The sequence below is a fragment of the Mauremys reevesii genome, linkage group 1 (assembly GCF_016161935.1).
Source record: "Mauremys reevesii isolate NIE-2019 linkage group 1, ASM1616193v1, whole genome shotgun sequence".
Taxonomy (NCBI): domain Eukaryota; kingdom Metazoa; phylum Chordata; order Testudines; family Geoemydidae; genus Mauremys; species Mauremys reevesii.
In genome coordinates this window covers 63876636-63899402 of record NC_052623.1, presented here as the reverse complement: position 1 = coordinate 63899402, position 22767 = coordinate 63876636, and the positions used below count along the sequence as shown (strand labels likewise).

Here is a 22767-nt window from a genome sequence, read left to right as displayed (position 1 = left end):
CTTTTGTGAGGTAGGTGAGTAATGTTATCCCTACCTGACATATGGACATGTAGGCATAGAGAGGTTAAGGGAGACGGTTTTCTCTTGAGGATCAACATGGTGGGGTAGAAGGAAATAGAAGACTTCTATCTACTCTCTCCTCCCCGAAACTGGATCTTCCATTAGAAGCTGCCATTAAATGCCTGTTGTGCATTAACACTTTCTCTCCTCTACGATGTGCTATAGAACTATTGGCTAGTCCCTCAACAATGCCCTCAGCCTGGCTATAATCTAGCATTTTCGGCACCTCATTGTAGACTGTGTTGCAGTGCTTAGTTCAGGGATGCAGAGGTGCTATTAAAGAATTTTAGAGTGGGAAAAATATTGCTTCAGTTGTGGATTTTGATACCCTCTTGATGCTAATGACAGGTGAGATTACCAAAAGTGCTTGAGCTAACAGTCCACAGGTTTTATGAGGGGGAGGGTTGAGGCAAGGCATTTTCCTTGTTGATCTGCAAGACTGCGAATTTGTTGGGCTCTTTAGTTCACACTACAGATTTTATATATCTTTTTCCCAAGATGTATTTTGGGAAGGTGGGAGAATTTAAGGCTGGTATAAATTATTGAAGCATATCCACATGAGAGTTTGAACCAGTTTAACTAAATTGATTTAAAACATAACTTGTTAAAATGGTTCAACTTGCAGTATAGACAAGGCCTTAGTTTTAGTAGGTTTAGGAGGATTTTATATGAGATTGGTCCTAATTTATGTGCTTTATTATTTAATTTGTGTACATAAGCCCAAAGCTTCAGATGGTTATCTTTTTAAATAAATTAACATAAATAAGGGTTAATGCAGATTTGTGACACATATGGTGGGGGGCATAGTTATTTTTCATTGTATAAAATATCTACATATCCTGTTGGAGAGATCAAATGCTTCATTATTTACTTAATGAAAACTAACAGATGAAAAGAATGGCTTTATTTGTGGTATTGGAGACTGACTTTGGGAATAAAGCCATATTTTGTGATGAGGAATGTTAGAGATGCCAGTGCACTATTCAGTGATACATCTGGCAAAATCAGACGGCATTTATTGGTACAGGGTTCCTGAGATGGATGTGCCAAACACATGGCATTGAAAATAGTTAGTCCTTTTGTCTGTTATTCATTCCCTGCCAGTGCAAGTGCACATCCATTCAGATAGCTTCCGTCCTTACTGGCAGCTGAATTATTTCAGTGTTCCTGCATGTTGGAGATGAAAAAGAAAGCAAATGTACAAAGTTCCAAATGGAAATATAACTATCGGATGCACCTTTACAAATATTAACCAGCAGTTCATAATTATGGATGCACCTGGTAGCAACTCCGCAGTTGGAGATCTGTTTTAAAATGGGGTTAGAATGAAGCACAAATTCTTGTTTTTCCTCCTAAAAGTAGGTGAGAAAATTGGTGTGGAATTTCCCACAATTAGTTTTTAAGATGTGAATTTTCTGTGAGGTTTATGTTTTGTTTCTTTTAATAATTTCTAACGGGAAGCCTTTAAATTAGAGCTTTGGCTAAATGTATCATTCGCAGATCTACTTTCATCATAAACTGATATTGCTTTAAAGCACTGGTTCCCAAACTTGTTCCGCTGCTTGTGCAGGGAAAGCCCCTGGCGGGCTGGGCCAGTTTGTTTACCTGCCGTGTCCGCAGGTTTGGCTGATCACGGCTCACACTGGCCGCGGTTCGCTGCTCTAGGCCAACGGGAGCTGCTGAAAGCGGCGGCCAGTATGTCCCTCGGCCCGTGCCACTTCCAGCAGCTCCCACTGCTTTTTATTATCTAAATCGGGGTAGGCAACCTATGGCACACGTGCCAAAGGCGGCACGCGAGCTGATTTTCAGTGGAACTCACACTGCCCAGGTCTTGGTCACCGGTCCGGGGGGGCTCTGCATTTTAATTTAATTTTAAATGACGCTTCTTAAACATTTTAAAAACCTTATTTACTTTACATACAACAATAGTTTAGTTATATATTATAGATTTATAGAAAGAGACCTTCTAAAAACATTAAAATGTATTACTGGCATGCAAAACCTTAAATTAGAGTGAATAAATGAAGACTCGGCACACCACTTCTGAAAGGTTGCCAACCGTTGATCTAAATGCACAAAACTTAGTAGAAAGGTGGACCTTTAGAAGATCTGTTTCTTTTTAAAAAAATGAATGTAAAGTGATTTGTAGCCATTATTCACCTTATAACTACACTTGTCTGTAAGAATGTATCTTTCATCATATAAATGAATATTTTCCTACTGCACTTCAAATGCCAACCCCAGTGGTTCACCCCTTCCTTCCTCATATATTGCCAATCCCCAAGTACCCATTAAAAAAATCCTAGAAAATTAATGCAGAAAAACTGTTATGAAGCACTCAGAATTGCTGTACACGTCTGACACAAGCCCATCGAAACAAGGAAATGAGAAGTGACCTAACAGTTATTCTCTCTTTCTCCACCCACAAGCACACATCTTTACATTATCACAACTACAGTACAAAACAGATCATGCACCACTTAGCAACAAAGCTCTTTGTGTATTAATCTATCTTTAAATAGTGATGGAATGGTCTTGATTCTCCTCCCACATATGGGAGTTTAACACCAATGTAAGTCCATTGATTTCAGTGGAGTTACTCCTGATTTACTGTGGTGTAAATGAGAGGAGAATTAGGTTCATGCTTAATTGATGGGTTATTTGCATACATCAGAAGGATATGAGAGAAAATGGGGGCATTCAGTACATAATTCTCATGTTGGTTGACTTATTTTTATATTGAAATGAGGTTAGGCTTTGCCCTCAATAGAATGTGACAATTTAATGAAAGTTGGTGTAATCAGTGTTGTAGTTGGGGGTGGAGAAATAGCAATGAAGTACAGACCTTAGATTGCTTCAATTAACTACTCTAAACTGATAAATGAATTAGGTCAGTGCTTAGTCAGAAGAGGAAACGTTTTATCTGTCTACTTTAATGGCAAATTTCTGTCCTAATGTTCAGTGTAATGTCTGTTCACAGGGCAGAGCAGCAGAATGTGATGAATTATTGCGAATAGAAGAGGACACACATTGGCAAACAGAAGGAATGTAAGTATTCATTTATGTACATAATGAAATAATATCGGTTATAAATTTGAAGTGACCAAAATTTAATTTGCCTTTTGAGTATTTCCTTACCAGCTTATTATTTTGTATACAAGGAAGCATGACATTTATGTAACAATACAATTTGTCTGCATTTTGCTATTTATAGTGTATTGATTAACACAGTGAAAATTTTATTAACATCAATATATTTGTATGTAACTAGAGAATGCAAGTGTTGTTCAACTAGATACTGACATTACATCTGCTAATATTGTTTGTAAAAGGTCAAAAGGCCTGTGTCAACATTTTTAAGGCCAAAGTTTGACCTATGATAAAAATATTATAATTTGATTGGAAAAATGCTGAAACTTACTGTGTGTGTGTGTATGTGTGTTTTAACACACTTTCCTGGCCCTGTAGTAATAGTTAATTCAAAAACACTATTTCAAGACTAGTGTTGACAAACATCAGTTGATGAACATACATGAAATAGATGGTTTAAAATGAAACTGAACTGTTAATTGAAGTTTTTGTTAAGCAAAACAAGTGTTCATTTCTGCTTTGCTAAAAGTTCAGATGAAAAAAATCAGTAGTTGCCAAAAGAATAAAGAAAAATTAGGTTCTTTTAAAGCTTTTAATAGTATTACAAAATTTCAAACTAAAAGATAAAATACTATTTAAAAAATTGCCAGTGTCCTTATACTAGAACAATAAACTTCATTAATCAAGTAAAAAAATTGTTGGTAATTAAATTATTTCAGCATCAGAAGTCAGGATGTTTAAATTGATTGAAATGATAGATGGGGGAATAACTATTTAGTTCATTGTCTTCTAAACGGACTTCCTAGTTTCCACATGAAAATTTCCAAATCCTATATCTGCATATGAATGTGCACAAATACAGGATTTTGCTATACAATTTAAACAGCCAATTTGAAAATATTGCCCATTGATTTAAATTCTAACTCCTTTGATACTCACTGTAGTGTCTTTGTTTCCTACTGTAGAACAAATACATCAAACAAGCAAAATATTGATATAGCCATGATAGATCATTTAAAAGAAGCAGTAGATTTGCTACAAGATCCCAACAGGTATGCTCGTATCAGAGGGTCTCCTGATGTAAGTAATATGTTGTATAGGAAATTCTGTGAGGGTCAAAGTAAAAAAAAGTTCTTTTTTCTTTTCTTTTTTTTTTTCATGACTAAATGCCTTCTGCCCTGCATCAATGGGATGTGGGATGTTAACTAGATAGCAGGGGATATGGCATGGTGCCTGGAAGGGCATGGGGGATGTGAGAATGCACAGTTGGCAAGATAGGTCTGGCTTCTCCTAACCCTCTTCGGATCCTTCACCTTTCTGTTCCCTGAGGCTGAGGGGACTGGGCTGGCTGATTGGCTCTTGCATACTTTTTCCACCATTTAAACTTTTCCAAGCTTTTCAATAGCTTCTTATACTTGTTAGCTGCCCTGCCCTCCTTCCATTTAGTTGTAGCATAGGAGTTATATTTTCAGCATACTACTGGACTGGCTAATTGTCTGTTTTGGGAGGAGGGAGAATTTTTCCCATTGGGTCAAAGTGACTGAGGACTTGTTGTTTTTTTATCTTTGTCAGTGTGTTTTTTAATCTTTGTCAGGTTGAAAGCAATAGAACAGGGGTCGGCAACCTTTCAGAAGTGGTGTGCCGAGTCTTCATTTATTCACTCTCATTTAAGGTTTCGCGTGCCAGTAATACATGTTAACATTTTTAGAAGGTCTCTTTCTATAAGTCTATAATATATAACTAAACTATTGTTGTATGTAAAATAAATAAGGTTTTTAAAATGCTTAAGAAGCTTCATTTAAAATTAAAATGCAGAGCCCCCCAGACCGGTGGCCAGGAACTGGGCAGTGTGAGTGCCGCTGAAAATCAGCTTGCGTGCCTCAGGTTGCCTACCCCTGCAATAGAACTTGAAAGTTTAACATTAGGAAAAGTAGAGTTGTCTAATTTGCTGCAACTTGTAGGTAAATGCTAAAAGGGCCAGCTCCCAGAGATAAATGAGACATGAGGTTTCGCTAGTTGACCTCATGCCAATATGAGACGGGGCCCCCTGGTCTTCAGGAAGCAGCAGAGAGGATTCCAAAGTGAGGAGAGTCCTAGGGGTAGTTTGAGGAGGGTCTAACCTGACTTATTGGTTATAAGGTGGGAGTTTTATAACCCCACAATGGAACCAGTTAAATGTCTGGTATGTGAAAGCAGGGGGTGGTGCATAGCGCTCATATTCCATGTTAAATTAATAAAGTTGTGGCCTGACATTTAAATTCATCCCTGCATCTGTCATTCAGTCACCTGAATGTTCTTATTAACGTATGTTTGGCTGTTAAAGTTATTTGTTAGTATACAGGATGTTCTTCGGGAATGGGTTATCGGATGTTCTTAACTTGACAAGTTCATAAAAAAGAAAATTAATTGTTATGTGACCTTTTGACTAAGAGTAGCTTAGATATAATCTCCCCTAGATAGTATGCACAGGATTCCCATTATTTTAACACAATGGTGTCCAAACTTCTCCTGTCACCATCCCCCAACCCTCACCAGAAATGGAATCTGCCTATTCTCCCTCTCCCCCTTCGTTACTGCACAGTTGGCTCAACAGAGGAGCTTGGGGGAGCAGCTGGGGCTAGAGGCAGAGCTGGCCTGGGGGCAGAGTGGGGCTGGGGCTGGGGTTGGAGCTGGCCTGGGGTCAGAGCAGGAAGTAGAGTGGAGCTGCAGGTGGGGCCAGAGCAGGGGGTAGAGTAGAGTTGCGGCTGGGGGCGGAGGCGGGGGCGGGGCGGGGCTGGGCTGGGAACGAAGCTGCAGGTGGGACCAGAGATGGGGGCAGAGCGGGGCTGTGTGGCACCACTAGGGAGGTGCGCCCCACAGTTTGGGGACCATTGTGTTAACAGGAACTGTAAATATAATAGAAGCATAGGAATTATAGATGAAGAAAACCTATTTAATCCAGCCATCTAGTTGCACAGAACTGTTCCCCACAATGCTTTTTCTGGTGCTTTGTCTAGCCTAATTTAAACTTTTTCTAGGGATGCATCTGAAAAAGAATATAAGCCCCACTCTATACTTGCAATTGCCCAGTGGGAGTAGGAGCAGGCCCTTTGTGAACGAACAAAGGATCCGTTTTTTTAATTGTTCTAGCAAATGTATTGTCTGTTCACTTTGCAAATACTTCTCCTTTTAGTTCAGAAGATGAATTGACTTTAGCTTGTGCTGGACAGTAGTCTCTAGAAATGTTTGTTGGTTTAAATTAGGTAAGGCAGGTGTTTTTGCTTCATAAAAGAGAAATAACCTCACCACTTAGAAAAGTTTGTTCATATTAGTTCTGAATTCAGTAATGCAACATTCCAGGTGGCATTGCTTCTGCACCTCACCCGAGGCAAGGTCTTTTAATTGGAACAAATGTTGCTATTTAAAAAACAACAACTTTAGTTTTAAAAATGTGTTAATTAAACATAACAATGAAAAGGTTTCAGTTCTCACTCTTGTAAATAATTCTATTTGTCACTTAATAATTCAGTGCTGTAACTCATAACACTACACATCTTTCCCCTACCAAACAGAGAAGAGACATTTAAAAATGTAAGGAATTGTTGTTTAATATTTCAGTTTAACTAGGTTTCTTATTCCAAATATATATTATGAAGCAAATACATTTGCAATACTCACTCGTCCGTGAATTTTCAGATGGGCCGTTTATTTCAAATACTGCTGTTAAGGATAGCCAATCATGCTGTACATATATACAAAACCAGTAAAGAGAAATGTAGAAAATAAATAGAATAGAATAATAAAATAATAGAAAATGTAGATGTGCATAACTACATGGCTATAGTCAGAACAGTAAAGAGGAAGTTGCACTAATTTCCCAGTTGATATTTTGCTATTTGTGGCAATTCCAAACCACTTCTAAAGAATAATGGGAACTAGTATTGTGTTGGATTTACGTATATACAGTTGAATAAGAATTTGCATAACCTGCTGATCAAGGTTTAATATTGTAGTCTTGCATTTGGGTATTGAAGTGAGTGGTGTGTAGATGTGTAGTGGTGTGTAGTTGAACAAGTTAGAAGAAAACCATGATTTAATATATCCATTTAAAAAAATTAAATACCTAATAGAATGTTCATCAAAGATATACCCCAGTGCATTGTTTTTATTTCAAACCTTACAGATTAAGCATGGATATTACAGAGAGCAGTGGTGTGAATCTGTATCCCATGGAATCAACAACAGATTTAGAATTACAGGAGTCTACAGTAAAGTGTGTTTATATTCCTTTTTCAGAAAAAATAATGGATTTGCTAAGTTTCATATTCAAGATTCTACACTTTAAAATGTAATGTGTTGTGTTTTGTATATCCACATACAGTGGCCAAATGCAGATGGAGGAGGTGCCTATCTATCAGGTAAGCTGTCACTATGTTACAAAATATCCAAGAGAGAGAGACAGAAAATGGATCGCCAATTACATTAGCTATTGGACCAGTAAATGAACAAAATTTAGTGGTCTGCAAGAGAAAAATATTGCTTTTGGAAGTTTTGCATATCTTTTTCTAAAATTAATTTTTGCTTTTACAAATTTTTTAAATAGCTCATAAGGACTTTTTTAATGTACAGAGATTTAGTTATTTTTAATCTCTCTAGTCCTTTGCCTTCATTGTGGGGACTACACTTGTTGCTGCAATCATAGTTCTGTCTGCAATTGTCCCATTGAGCTAAATACTTCAAGTATTGTAATGGCCATAAAAATATGTGAATAGTCTGTAGCCCTTTGCTAAATACACTCTTATTTGTTTTTCTTCCTACCTCTATTCTTTTTAGTGCTGAAAAACTATAATGTAGCCCAGGAGCCTCAAACCCCATCTCTGGGGCAGGAGAAAGAGCTATGTAATAATCTGTCCCTTGACACTGTTGTTTTGTCTACACCATGAAAATGTCTGCACTGGGAAATCATTTTAACCTGCACAACTTTTGCCCCCAAGATCGGTATGGCACAAATGTATGTAAACGAATCAGAAGACTAGAAGAGAAAAGTCTCCAGAAACTATTTTATCCAAATTATCTCTGTCCACACTGAGGGCAAAACCATGCTAGCTAAAACCAGTCTCCTGATATGGTCTCTTTTCACTGTGCACGAGGGTTCAATGGACTACCATCATCATGACAGTGCACTAAAACATGGGTTGTAGAGCTGGCACCTAGATAAGATCACTTTGTACATGAGGCTACTGAATAAGAATTTGTAATTCTCGCTGTTTATTGCTATTGCAGAAGAGTAATAACTCCCTATATGTGTCCTAAGTTTTTGTATATGCTACTGTCTGGGCAGGAGCACCAGAGAACACCCAATCAATAAGTTCTTACACCATTGTGTTCTTCATTTGATATGCGTGCACACAATAATTATAACAGAGTTAGTACTTAATTTATAGATCATATACTTAAAAATATGAATCTCTTTGGTGACTCAGTGCTATATACCGTATTGTCCCGAGTATAGGGCACTCCTGATTATAAGCCGCACCCTTAAAGTTTGGTGCTATTTTAAAAAAATTAAATTTTTAACTTTTTTTAACTTAAACAAAATATACACATTAGTAGAACAGTAAAACAGTATTTTATTTAATGAATAGGAAGACATGTATCAGTATTTTTAACACTTTTAACACTTTTGGCAGTCCACCGCGGGTCTTCGGGGCACTTCGGCGGCGGGTCCTGGAATGGAAGGGCCCCCCCGCCGCCGAATTACCGCCGAAGACCGGGCTGAACTTCGGCAGCGGGTCCCACTTGGGCGGTAACTCGCCAGTGGGGGGTCCTTCGGCCCCGGCGCGGAAGGACCCCCGCAGGCGAAGACCAGGAGCAGAAGAAGCTCCTGTGCCCGGCCCCGCAAGAGTTTTCCGGGCCCCCCGGAGCGAGTGAAGGACCCCGCTCCAGGAGCCCCGAAAAAACTATCGTGGGGGCCCCTGCTGGGCCCGGGGGCAAATTGCCCCCCCTGCCCCCCTCTGGGCAGCCCTGAGGCCGGGGCCGGCGGAGGCGGGTACGCGGGGCTGGGGCCGGGACGCGGCCGGCAGAGGCAGGTACGTGGGGCTGGGGCCAGGCGGCGGGGACGTGGCCGGTGCTGGAGCCGGGCGGCGCGAGGCCAGGGCCGGCGGAGGCGGGTGCGCGGGGCGGGGGCCAGGGCCGGGCGGTGGGGGAGGCGGGGACGCGGCCGGGGTCGGAGCCGGGCGGCGGGGGAGGCGGGGACACGGCTGGGGCAGCCCAGAGCCCTCTGATTCCCCGCCGCGGCTGGGATTTAAAGGGCTCTGGGCTCCCCACCACAGCGGGCAGCCCAGAGCCGTCTGAGTCCCGGCCACGGCTGGGATTTAAAAGGCTCTGGGCTCCCCGCCGCAGCGGGCAGCCCAGAGCCCTCTGAGTCCCAGCCACGGCTGAGATTTAAAGGGCTCTGGGCTCCCCGCCGCAGCGGGCAGCCCAGAGCCCTCTGATTCTCTGCCGCGGCTGGGATTTAAAGTGCTCTGGGCTCCCCGCCAGCGGGCGGCCCAGAGCCCTCTGATTCGCGGCCGTGGCTGGGATTTAAAAGGCTCTGGGCTCCCCGCCGCAGCGGGCAGCCCAGAGCCCTCTGATTCCCGGCCACAGCTGGGATTTAAAGGGCTCTGGGCTCCCCGCCGCAGCGGGCAGCCCAGAGCCCTCTGATTCCCGGCCGCTGCTGGGATTTAAAAGGCTCTGGGCTCCCCGCAGCTGCCGGCAGCCCAGAGCCCTCTGATTCTCTGCCGTGGCTGGGATTTAAAGGGCTCTGGGCTCCCGCTGCGGCTATTGTCCCTATTGTAGGCCGCACCCCTAGTTTAAACACTCACATTAGGGGAAAAAAGTGCGGCCTATACTCGGGACAATACGGTATCTTCAAACTCACCAATGGTGTGCGCTGAAACTCAAGTCAATATTCAAAATTTGCTACTGTATATCTAGTGTCATATTTTGTGCCAAGATAGTACCAGTCTTTTGAAGACCTTTTAATGTACTGCTTTACACATAGTCACACCAACATGAAGATGAAGTGTTGTACTACATTTAACCTCCAGTAATAGCATTTGAAACATTATATATATTAATGTGTTTTTAATATATTACACAGTATTTTACATTTATAAAGTACCATTCATCATTAACCATCTCAAAACACTATACAGCCTATTAAACCAAAGAATTATTTCTACAAACCATTATCACTGTAGTTATACAAAATTTTAATGTGACTTTGATTTGGAACTTAGTTTAATATTTGCTGCTTACTATTTAATTCATATCCAATCCAGTGAACTCTAAGGAGCTCAGTATTATTTGTTAAATTATTTGTTCAAGCATTCAGAATCATCTGTTGGTAAGCACTGGCACTGTCTATCTTCTTATTTTTATATGGTTCACTTCCACTTTTGGATTGCTCTTCACAGTATTTGCACAAAACTACTTGTAAGAGTGTGTTAAGAAAAAGTTGGGTATTTGTTTCTGATCCCCAGTGCTGTGCATAAAGTCTCAACAGATGTGTACCTTGCAGAATGAAAATGCTGAGGAAGAACTAGAATTTCAGAAGAGGAGAGAATTGATTATAGAGAAAACCAAGACTGAAGCCAAAATAGCATGTAAGCAGGATGAGACGCAACTACTGAGTCAGGTATGGAGGAGCCTGGGTACAACATATTTATCTAGTCATAGGACCTCTTGAAAAGGGATTCCAAAGAATTTTATCCTATTCATTGGTGTGCAGATAGAATTTCAAGTGACCCCTCCCCGGTTTTCCAGTCTCAACTTCTGTATTTGGTGGTTTAGGGAAACCCATTGCATGGGGTTGCATCTCTGCCTTCTTGGCTAATAGCATTGATGGACCTGTCCTTCATGAACTTATCTAATTCATTTTTTAACCCAGTGATAGTTTTGGCCTTCACAGCATCCCCTGGCAATGAATTCCATGGATTGACTGTGTGTTGTGTGAAGAAATACTTCCTTTGTTTTGTTTTAAACCTGCTGCCTATTAATTTCATTTAGTGAAACCCTAGTTCTTATGTTATGTGAAGGGGTTAATAACACTTCCCTATTCACTTTTTCCATTACCATTCATGAACTTATAGAACTCTACCATATCCCCCCTTAGTTATCTCTTTTTTAAGATGAACAGTGCCAGACATTTTTATCTCTCCTCGTGAAAAAGCTGTTCCATACTCTCAATCATTTTTGTTGCCTTTCTCTGCACCTCTTCAATTCTAATATATCTGTTTTGAGATGGGGCTATCAAAACTGTACTCAATATTCCAGGTGTGGGTGTATGGTAGATTTATATAGTGGGGGAGAGGAACTGGGATATTGAAATTCAGCATAACGGGAGATATTTATAAAGGAGATTTTGTAAAATACAGTGTCTTTAATCTTGTAGGAAAAGAAAGGACACAACACTAGCAAGATTTGGCCCTTCAATAAAGTTGAAAAAATATTTCTTCAAGATATATATGTTCTTAGGCTATTTTAAACAATAGTTTAAACACAGCCCCTATTCCCGTCCCTCTTCAGGGACCATTCTCACAAGAATACGCTAGTTCAGGAAGTCCAGTATCCCCTTCTTGTGGTGACCATACAGGAAGTTCCCATGTTTCTCACGGGGAAGGGATTTTATTCCTGATACTTCCTGATCCCGAAAGCAAAAGGGGATCTCAGGCCTACCTTAGATCTAAGACAGCTAAACAAGTTCCTACAGAAAATATTATTATTATTATTATTATTCTTTGAGTGATTGCACAAGTCCATTCCATTGTTGGTGACTCACAGGCAGTTCATACTGTACTGGCAAGATGCGCCTTTAGATCTAGAACAATGACCTACATTGTTTGGAATCTCAACCCTGGCAGGAAAGCGTTGGCCTCTGTAGAGTCCAGGTCTGCCCCAATAAATTCTATCCTCTGAACAAGAGTCAGAGTAGATTTCTCCGTAGTCATTAGGAGCCCCAGTGTGTCGAAGGTGGACTGTATAGTGACCTTGCTGGACCGTACCTGAGACCTGAACCAGCCTCTTACTAGCCAGTCTTCTAGGTAAGGGAATATGTGAACTTCTGGAGCTGTTTACAGGCCACTGTGAATTGGTAGTGGAAATGGCTGACCATGAAACTGAGGCGTTTTTGGTGGCTCTGGTGAATTGCCATGTGAAAATCAGTATATTTTAAGTTGAGGGCAGCATACCAGTCCCTGGAATCTAGGAAAGGGATAAGTGAAGTTTGAGTGATCATCCAGAACATATGGTTGCTAACCTTTTTCTGTAATTATTGTTCTCTAGTATGTGTTGCACATGTCCATTCCATGACCCTCCCTCCTTCCCCTCTCTATCAGATTCTATCTGGTAGGAAGGAACTGAGGGGAGTTAGGGGTGGCTCTGCTTTTTATACCTGAATGTAGTGGCACAAGCAGTAGAGGGCGCTCACACCACCCTGACAGGCACTGCTGAGGAAAATGTTTCCAAAAGCTGTGCATGAGGTACGCTCACAGCCTACGGTGGAATGGACATGGGCAATACATCTCAAAGAACAACAGTTACATAAAAAGATTAGTAACTGTTTCTTTTCCAAGTATTTCCTTACCTAGTCTTTACCAATATCTATTATTGTGAGGTCTTAATTACTTCATATTTCTCCAAATGTCTTTGTGCTTTCTGCTGAAGATATATTTTAAAGGAATTCAATATCACAACTTTATGCATATTTCCACCAGGGCTGTCGATTAATCGCAGTTAACTCACATGATTAACTCAAAAAAAGTAATTGTGATTAAAAAAATTAATCGCGATTACTCGCATTTTAATTGCACTGTTAAACAATAGAATTTTATTAAATTGAAATTTATTAAATATTTTGGATGTCTTTCTACATTTTCAAATATATTGATTTGAATTACAACACAGAATACAAGTGTACAATGTTCAGTTTATATTATTTTTATTACAAATATTTGCACTGTAAAATGATAAAATATTATTTTTCAGTTTCCCTTATACAAGTACTATAGTGTGGAAGTACAACTTACAAATGTAGATTTTTTTTTTTGCACTCAAAAACAAAGCAATGTAAAACTTCAGAGCCTGCAAGTCCACTCAGTCCTACTTCTTGTTCAGCCAATCTCTAAGACAAACAAGTTTGTTTACATTTATGGGAGATAATGCTGCTCGCTTCTTATTTACAGTGTCACCTAAAAGTGAGAACAGGAGTTCACATGGCCCTGTTGTAGCCAGCATTGCAAGGTATATACGTGCGATATGCTAAACATTTGTATGCCCCTTCGTGCTTTGGCCACCATTCCGGAGGACATGCTTCCATGTGGATGACACTCATTAAAAAAATAATGTGTTAATAAAATTTGTGACTGAACTACTTGGGGGAGAATTCTGTATCTCTTGCTCTGTGTTTTACCTGCATTCTGCCATATATTTCAAGTTATAGCAGTCTCGGATGAGGACCCAGTATGTTGTTGGTTTTAAGAACACTTTCACTGCAGATTTGACAAAATGCAAAGAGGGTACTAATGTGAGATTTCTAAACATAGCTACAGCACTCAACCCAAAGTTTAAGAGTCTGAAGTGCCTTCCAAAATCTGAGAGGGACAGGGTATAGAGCATGTTTTCGGAAGTGTTAAGAGAGCTACACCCCCATGCAGAACCTACAGAACTCGAATCACCAAAAAAGAAAATCAACCTTTTGCTGGTGGCATTTGACTCAGATGATGAAAATGAACATCCATTGGTCTGCACTGTTTTGGATCATTATTGAGCAGAACCCATCATCCGCATGGATGCATGTCTTCTGGTATGGTTGTTGAAGCATGAAGGGACATATGAATCTTTATCGCATCTGGCATGTATATATCTTGCAACGCCAGCTACAACAGTGCCATGTGAATGTGTGTTTTTACTTTCAGGTGACCTTGTAAATAAGCAGGCAGCATTGTGTCCTGCACATGTAGACAAACTTGTTTATCTGAGCAATTGGCTGAACAAGAAGTAAGACTAAGTGGACTTGTATGCTCTAAAGTTTGACATTTTTAAATTTTTGAATGCAGTTATTTTTGTGTGCATAATTCTACATTTGTAAGTTCAGCTTTCATAATAAAGAGATTTCACTACTGTACTTGTATTAAGCAAATTGAAAAATGCTATTTTTTATTTTTACAGTGCAAATATTTATAATAAAAATAAAGTGAGCACTGTATACTTTGTATTCTGTGTTGAAAGTGAAATCAATATATTTGAAAATGTGGAAAACATCCAAAATATTTAAATAAATGGTATTCTATTATTGTTTAACAACACGATTAATCATGATTATTTTTTTTAATCGCTTGACATAATATTCTTAGTCCTGGGGGTCACTAAGCTCTATCTCACATCTAATACCATTTTGAAACCTATTCTGAGTGCGTTATTAAGAGTGCACATAATGCTAGCTTAGAATCTAAATATATTTTGGTTTTCTACTTTACTAAACAATGAAAATTTCAGTGGATTTTTAATGATTTTGACTTCCTCTGAATACTTATATAGAGCTGATTCTGGAAGTTGCTATTCACTTCCTGGAAAGTCCTGAGTTCCCTCAAATATCAGTTAAGTCAAATAGGAGTTGGAGGCACTTGGGCCCAGATCTGCAAAGGTACTTAGTCATCTAAACCCCAGTCCATAGGTGTCTAAGTCCCAATTTTAGGCTTCACTGTGATCTTCAACACCACTGCTTGGTTGGCACCTAACCCTGTAGTGAGCTAAACTCATTCAAAAGCTCCTACATTTTCACTGTAAAAGTTCCATAGCTGCTGGTGTTTCTGCCTCTCGGCATATGCACTGCCATTTCACTCTGGGCATTGGGATGTCTTTCTCATGCTTAAGCCCCTGGTGTGATCCATGAACTGGGGGATGAAAAGCAGAGGAGTACCTGTCTCACTGTGGGGCTTGATCCAGTAGATGTGCTCAGAGACCACCTACTGGGACAGGCCCCATTCAAAATCAGGCCACTGGAGAAGATGGTGCTCTCGCCCATCTTCTAACCTTTAGCCCAGTTCTGTCAGCACTTGCATGGGATGTGGGAGACCTGGGTTCAGCTCCCCCCCTCAGGTAGAGAGGGAGAGAGGATTTGAACAGGGGTCTCCCACATTTTTCAGGAGAGTGTTCTGTCCACTGGTCTATGGGATATTTTGCTGTGGGGCTCCCTCAGTCTCTCCTGTTGAAGCTGTTCTGCTTTGGATAAATAATTAAATACTGATTGGAGCAGAATATCAGACCCTGGGTCTCCCACATGCCAGGTGAGTGCTGTAACCACTAAGCTAGAAGTTAGGTGGGCACCACCAGCTCCTCCTCTGCCTGCTCTAGCTGTTTTGTGTGAAGTAAACAAGACATCTAACTCATTTGCAGAAGAAATGACTTAGGCACCTAAGCTACCTGACTCCAAGAGACGGGTTCCTGTCTATGGATTGCTAGCAGAGAGACCTCCCTATAGCCTGGACTTAGGTGCCAAACTCCTGAGGGGGATGGAGCTTAGGATGCACCTCTTGTCAGCATTTCCTGTTGGCTAGTTCGTGGAGCTTCCCACCTAGCATGCTGGTTTTGTGTATCCCATTCTTAACCGCCTATCTGTCCTCATTCATTATACAGGGAGGCTAGGCAACGAATCCCAGCATTGTCCATCCCTTCACTGCTTCTCTGATTTTCTAGGCGCTTAGAAGTTAGGCGCTGCAATTCTGAGCGTCGTAACGCTTCAGCCTTTTTGTGAATCTAGGACTTGGTACCATGCAGGTGGCACACCACATCTCAAAGTAGATCCACAGTTATTGTAGGTTGGATCAGGCCTACAGTATGCTGCTGAAAGTTCTTGATATCAGTAGTGTTGTGTACAGATTCAAACTTCTTACGGTATTAGTGATATTAACAGAGCATGTGTCACAACATATCAATGTTATGAAAGTGACTTTTTTGATATAGCATGATTATTATATACTGTAACAGATCTGGCCTGTTGAACAGGTAGTGCCAGGATAACAAGGACATAGACTGCTTTAGCCGGGGGGTTGTTGAAAGCTGTTGTCTCCAGGCAAGATACATGAAGAGGGGTCTATCGACTTAGAATGCTCTTATTCAGTCTAGAGAAGATAAGGGTTGATTAAAACCCTGAGGGAAGTCCTTTCATGAAGACTTGACAAGAGGCCTAGGAGGTACACAGGAAAGGCTATGCAGGGAGGAAAGGTGTGTCTTCTCCCATCCCAGCTTGCTGAAAGCTGGAAGCAGTCTTAGTGGTTGGGACCACTAAGGGTACATCTATACTTACCGTCCGGGTCGGCGGCTAGCGTTCGACTTCTCGGAGTTCGATATATTGCGTCTAATCTAGACGCGATATATCGAACTCCGAATGCGCTCCCGTCGACTCCGGAACTCCACCACCGCGAACGGCGGTGGCGGAGTCGACGGGGGAGCTGCGGACTTCGATCCCGCGGCGTCTGGACGGGTGAGTACTTCGAACTAAGGTAGTTCGAGTTCAGCTACGCTATTCGTGTAGCTGAACTTGCGTACCTTAGTTCAAACCCCCCCCCCCCTTAGTGTAGACCAGGCCTAAGTGTTCTGCTTTATGTTTGTTCCAAAACTTTTGCAATAATAAAACTGGCCCTGAGAAAAAGGTGTTGCATTGAACTGTGGTTTGGCCTTTATTTTACCTTCCATAGCTGGTGTATCTGCCCATTGGCTTACATATAAATGATACAATGTTAGTATTTGTAAGTCATGTTGTGAAATATGCAACATACATTGTCAGTCTGATTATGTACCATTATTGTAGAACTGACTCTTGGTAAATCTTTAAATCTATATTAAAATAGTTTTGTTTGGTGCTTGTTTACATTATGAACTCCATAGAACACCCTGAAATATTGACCTCTCCACCCATGAACCATGAACTCTGTATTAAAATGTTATAACTTGTGGATCAAATATAACCCTCAACTTATGTAGTGCTAGATTATTTTAAAAAGTCTATAAATTACTTTTATTTCTGTTTTAAACAAGGAAAATTTAATAAACTCAAAGTTTCCTCTGTTTTAATGAGACTGTTGCTAGCTCGTTTAAGAATAGAAATGTGTACATGTGTTCTTCAAGAAAAAGAATTGTTTCACTGAAAGGTTAACTAGTCTTTGAAGAAGAAGAGTATTATATAAATGCTAAATATTATTCCTATTAGTTTAGGATTGTACTTTAAGTACCTATTCACTCTAATTCTCCTTGATGAAAGTGTGGGTAGGATGGCATAGGTTCTCTAAATCTCTCTCTATGGCAATGTAAAACTACTTGTGAACAAAATGTTCTTTAATGTATGATAAATTTACTTACTGAATCACTTTATTTCTATTCAAACATGCAGAATGATCTGATTGTCTGGAATATAGGAGGATGCAGCTCTCACAATGAGGTGAGATACTACTGGTATTTGTGTGTGTCTATCTATAATGTACTATCTTTCCAGTCTTAGCTCTCCATGGTACAGAAGGGTACAGTGTTTATCCCCCATAGTCTTCCACCCACTGCTGTACTCCTTCCTTTCCTCCTGCATAGATCTGCAGACCCAGTTCAAGGTCCAGGGGAAGGTGGAAAGATGCTCTGAGGTGTCTAAGTAACATCCCCTTTTCTGGTTTTTGTTGCTTGGATTTGTGCTGTTTTTCATTCCACAGAATTTCACAATATATTAGACAAAGCAGTTAGGCAAGGAAGGGTATTGATGCAATGGAAGAACAGAATGTATGTAAGGAAGGAGTGTTTTTTCTTATTCATTCTAAAATCCTGCACTATAGTGATTAATATTACACAAATATTTCACATGAATAATAATTCAAGTGATAATGTGAAAGAAAACTGAAAAATAATCAGATGAAGTTAGAACAGTGGGAAAAACCCTCAGTTCGTACTCAGTCAGAATCCCCTTTGTAGTCACCAGGAGATTTGATGGAATAAAGAGTGAATTAGGATTACAGGATTTGAGCCTATAATGTTAACAGTTTGGGGGAAATAATTGTAATGCTGCATGATTGAACCTCTATATTTTGTGTAAGCAATTGTGCTGAGATGTACAGTTTCTTACTCATATCTATCTTGAAACACACAGAGTAAGGAAAAAACTCCCACACAATCTCCTACTACAAACAACACAGCTCCTTTTGGCCTGAAGCCACGGTCAGGTAAGATTGTGAGAGAGAATAAATTACAATAGGGCTTCTTCTCCAGCAAACTCAAGGACTTTTGTTTTCTTATCTTATCCCCATCCAACCGGAATCAGCAAGTCTCTTTTTAGTTCTTAAGCCCGTGCTTACTGGTGGTGACTGTTCACTTACAATAGATATATATTTAGTAAGAAAGGAGGCAAAAACACTGTCCGAAAAACACTGAAAAAAGTACAGTAGAAGTACTAACTTTTCAGCACATTTTATATGGATCAGTTTTCATCCCTCATATTTTTTTCATATATAAAAACGCCATATATCTGCCTGATGCACCAATTTAAATCCTATGTTCACCTGGCTGACACATAGAGATACATTTTAAAGTTGTGAATAAATAAATGTATATGATAACAAGGTTTATTTGGGTAATTATTGTGCATTGCTCTGAAAATATATTCATGAGTTTTTCCATAGGAGTATGTGTAAATATCAAATTAGGTGTTAACATAGCTGCAATCTGTAGTAGAATGAATTTGTGATGTGCTAAATGCATAATCATTGACATTTTAATTAGTGTGTTCATATAAACCAATTTTAATTGCTAGGGTATTAAGAATGAACAATCTCTTTTTAAAATGGGATCAGATGTAGGATGACATTGTTTTTATCTTTTGTTTGCTGAAATATGCAATATTAGAAGTCATCTCACGTTGTCTTTGAAGTAGATCATGGCTTAGATTTTTTTAAATATATTTCAGCTTCCTAAAAATGTAATTGTGGTTTCTTTCTTTCACCACTAATACCTTTAATCGAATGCCGGTAAACCACTACAAGCTTGTAGCTTTCGTAATGAAATATTTCAGCAACAGCAGCACATTTTCATATTTGAATGAATTATAAGAAATTGTACCCTTAGAATTTATTAAAACCAAAAAAAGTGATAATGAAACAAAGAAATTGTTGTTGAACCAAAATGGTTTCATTATTGAGAGCATTTAAATTCACCATTCAGTTGAGATTATGGGAAAGGTATGCAACTTAACCAGGATACCCAAAAGTTTTAGATTTGTTCAGAACCAAGCTTAAAAGCTTTGCAAATTGAAAAGTACAAGCATTCCTGTGTATCCTTCCTGTTTCAGTTAATTTGAAATATATGCCAACATATCAATGCCCTCCACTCCTGACCACTCAGTATGTAAAAAAAGGACCTCTTCTTTTGTATATATGTTAAGTAATTTAGCCCTTATATCTCTGTTGTTTTTCATATAATATTGAACAGACAACCTGAAAGTCATTATTGCATAGTGCTTTACTTAATAGGTCTGATCTTGCTCACACCAGTTTTGCAAGTGTCATTTCATGGGTTTCAACTGAATTACTCCTGATTTACAACAGTGTAAAACAATTGAATTATGCTGGTGTAAAATCAGAATCAGGCCCGATGTCTTTTCCCATGATATAACATTAGTGTGAGAGGCCTGGTCTACACTAATGAGGTAAGTTGACCTAAGTTACACTTGTTATTTAGGTAAAGATTCATAACTTAAGTCAACGTAGCTTAGATTGATTCACAGTGGTATCTACATCATGCTATGTTGATGGGAGATTCTCTCCCATCGACTTATCGTGTCTTCACCAGACCCACTAAATTGATGCCTGCTGGATCACTGATTTAACTCAGAGTGAAGATGTGCCTTTAGTTGATCATGCACTGTAACCCAGTGTGCTGTGATGAAATATTACAAGTGAAATTTGACACCTTGGAAATTACTCACCTCGCCTATCCCATTTCCCCCCAGAAAGAAAGTGCTTCATAAAGGCATTAAATCTAGTCCTTTAATGTGGTTTATCCACACACTAGAGCTGAAAACAGTGTAGCTGTGAAGATACCTGCCCTATTGGTGAACCTTGTGTGTATTTTGACTTGACACATCTGCAATTTCTGCAGGTAATGCCATCGTACTTTTCAAGCTTTTTTTCCTTCTTAAAGAATGTACAAATCTAAACCCTTCCACCAGTCAGTGTTTGCTTGTACAAATCTAAACACTTCCAGACAGTGTTTGCTTCTTAATTACCTACATCCTTATTGCCGTAGAGGTGGTCTCGGAAGCCAAACATGCTGTGTGCACCAGTAAAGTTAATATTATAGATTTCAGTTCAGTTTAGAGTTGAGGTTTAATAGCTTTTTTTATTTAAGTAATATGTGGCCTCATGGGAGAAAACAAAACAAAAAACTTTGAATGATTTTTTAGTCCTTTACTGCTACAATTTAAATGTTATGGGAGCAGATCATTCAATTTTTTTAAATAACAGTGCAAGATTTGTTTTAAATGATTCTAACCAAAATGTATAAATCTTGCTCTGGAAAACAAAAACAGAAATAAGAAAGATATGTGATAGAAAAGAAAATACCAGAGGGGAAAAATGAGGGGGGAGACTTTCAAGAAAAATATATTTAAACATGCCCTTCAGAGTTTATATTTTATTTTTCTTAATTGATTCTACTTAAAATTAATGTTTTGCTTTCTATTTAATATTATTTCACTGTGTCATAGTGATTTATGTCTCTAGGAAAGGTAAAAATAAACAGAGTATTAGACTTCTGGTAATGATTCCAGCTTTTTGAAGTACATACACAAAGCCTGCTTCCAGAGGATAAACCACAGTTACTTAGATTTCTCTGTCAGCACATACTAGATTTGTGTTCATGAGTAAAAGTTCTTTTTATACCCACATTTTAAGGCTTGCCAAAACATGAGGAAAAATCCATTCATGATGCCTAATTAGGTATCCAAAGAAAATGTTTTTCGAAGGTAATGAATATGCTATCTTGACCTTTTGGTGTATACCCTTTTTAAAAAAACGATCAAACTGCTATACAGAAGTTAAAAGGAGAAACTCAGTGCATTTTGAATTAGTCTTTCTTATGTATACACTTTTGAAGAGCGGATCTCTCTAATTCACACTAGTGATTGGGAACATGACTGAATATTGTAAAGAAATAAGTAATATGAATTTCCTTTTAACAATAATTCTGCTGCTTGGAAACACTTTCATACTCTGAGCAAGAATATTTCAGAACAGTTCATGATTTACTCTTGATTTTCAAATAATTCAAAGCACTGTTAGTAATAGTGGTGCTATTGTAGATACATTTGAGAATTTCCTAAACCTTTTGCCATCCCATTTGTTATAAAACCTTAGTTTTACTCAGAACTTGGTTGGATGTACCCACACCATCTAATACCCTTTGCAGTATTCAAAAGTATTTCTACTTTTGTACCATTTTTACTTAGTTTTTCTTTCATGACTTTTACTGAACAGAGTGGCTTGCAAGCCTAACTGAGGAGCAATGCTCGTGTCCTCAAAAGCTACACTCGGTACTGAAAAAAAATCAAGATACAAGGCCTTTTGCAGTAGAAATTCCACAGAAAATGAAGACTCAACTGTTAATTATTTAATTGAAACAAAACTCTGAAATACACATCTATTATCAAGTCCCTTCATTTTGTTAGCTCTAGCACATTAAAGCAGATTTAGTTTGCATGGACATGTGCTGGAAACTCATTTTTTTATGTCAGTTGCAAAGAGAATCAATTAGTAATTATTTTTCTCTTATTCATTAGTTAGAAAAATAGTAACTCTACATCCTCTCATTTATTGTTATGTTTAATTTCTTCCCAGGAAGTGAATTGGCTGAGATATGTGTACTTTGGAAACTCATGAGAATCATTTTTGACAAATGAGACTGACAGTGCTGGCAATATTGCTTCAGACATGTACTGTTTTAGCAGGTGTTGATCCTACTGGAAGTGTGTTAGGTAGGTTTTGCTGACTCATTGATGCAGCTGGCTCTTTATCCCACAGGATATAAGTGAGCTTGGAATAGCTAGAGGCAGAGTGAACTGAGGTTTGTAACAGACACGTTCTAAGGAACAGAACACTAAGAGCAGCCAAACCTAATGATTTAAAGAAGGTGGTGGTTGTGGTATTATTTTTAACTACTCTAGTTAATCTGTCAGATTCCAGAAAGGATGAATTCTTTTTCTTTCAGTACTATAGCTTTATTTGGAGTGGACTGAGGCTTTTTACTGAGGCTTTATTTATTTTTGCCTTTTTTCCATTTTAATATTTAAAAAATAACTTTTCATTGAACTGGTAGAGATCATTGCTAGTTTTCATGTTGATAATGAATCCAGATTTCTATGAGGTACTGTCAACTCATCTATTTCAATTGAATTAGGATTACAATTTGGCATTCAAAAAGGCAACATGGCAGTGATTGTAATAGCATCAAGACCTCATTCAGGATCAGGGCCCCAAGCTTAAATTGTACACGGTGGAAAACAGGGAGCCAATAAAAGGTTTAAAGAGGGGGATGAGGTGGTGAGAGTGGTGGACAAAAGAAGATGATCAT

At 39.2% G+C, this 22767-nt stretch overlaps 1 protein-coding gene across 4 annotated transcripts in view; it reads left to right on the top strand.

Moving 5' to 3' along the window:
* The window catches only part of LRCH1 (leucine rich repeats and calponin homology domain containing 1), a 245730-nt gene that overhangs the window by 173388 nt on the left and 49575 nt on the right, over positions 1-22767 (top strand). For 3 of the 4 annotated variants that reach the window (XM_039532881.1, XM_039532864.1, XM_039532855.1), the window contains exons 10-16: positions 3041-3108; positions 4116-4202; positions 7313-7402; positions 7511-7547; positions 10691-10807; positions 17558-17605; positions 18296-18368. In XM_039532881.1, the coding sequence (XP_039388815.1) occupies positions 3041-3108; positions 4116-4202; positions 7313-7402; positions 7511-7547; positions 10691-10807; positions 17558-17605; positions 18296-18368 (520 nt within the window). The remainder of the gene's footprint in view (positions 1-3040; positions 3109-4115; positions 4203-7312; positions 7403-7510; positions 7548-10690; positions 10808-17557; positions 17606-18295; positions 18369-22767) is intronic. The other variant, XM_039532872.1, reaches the window with a different exon arrangement.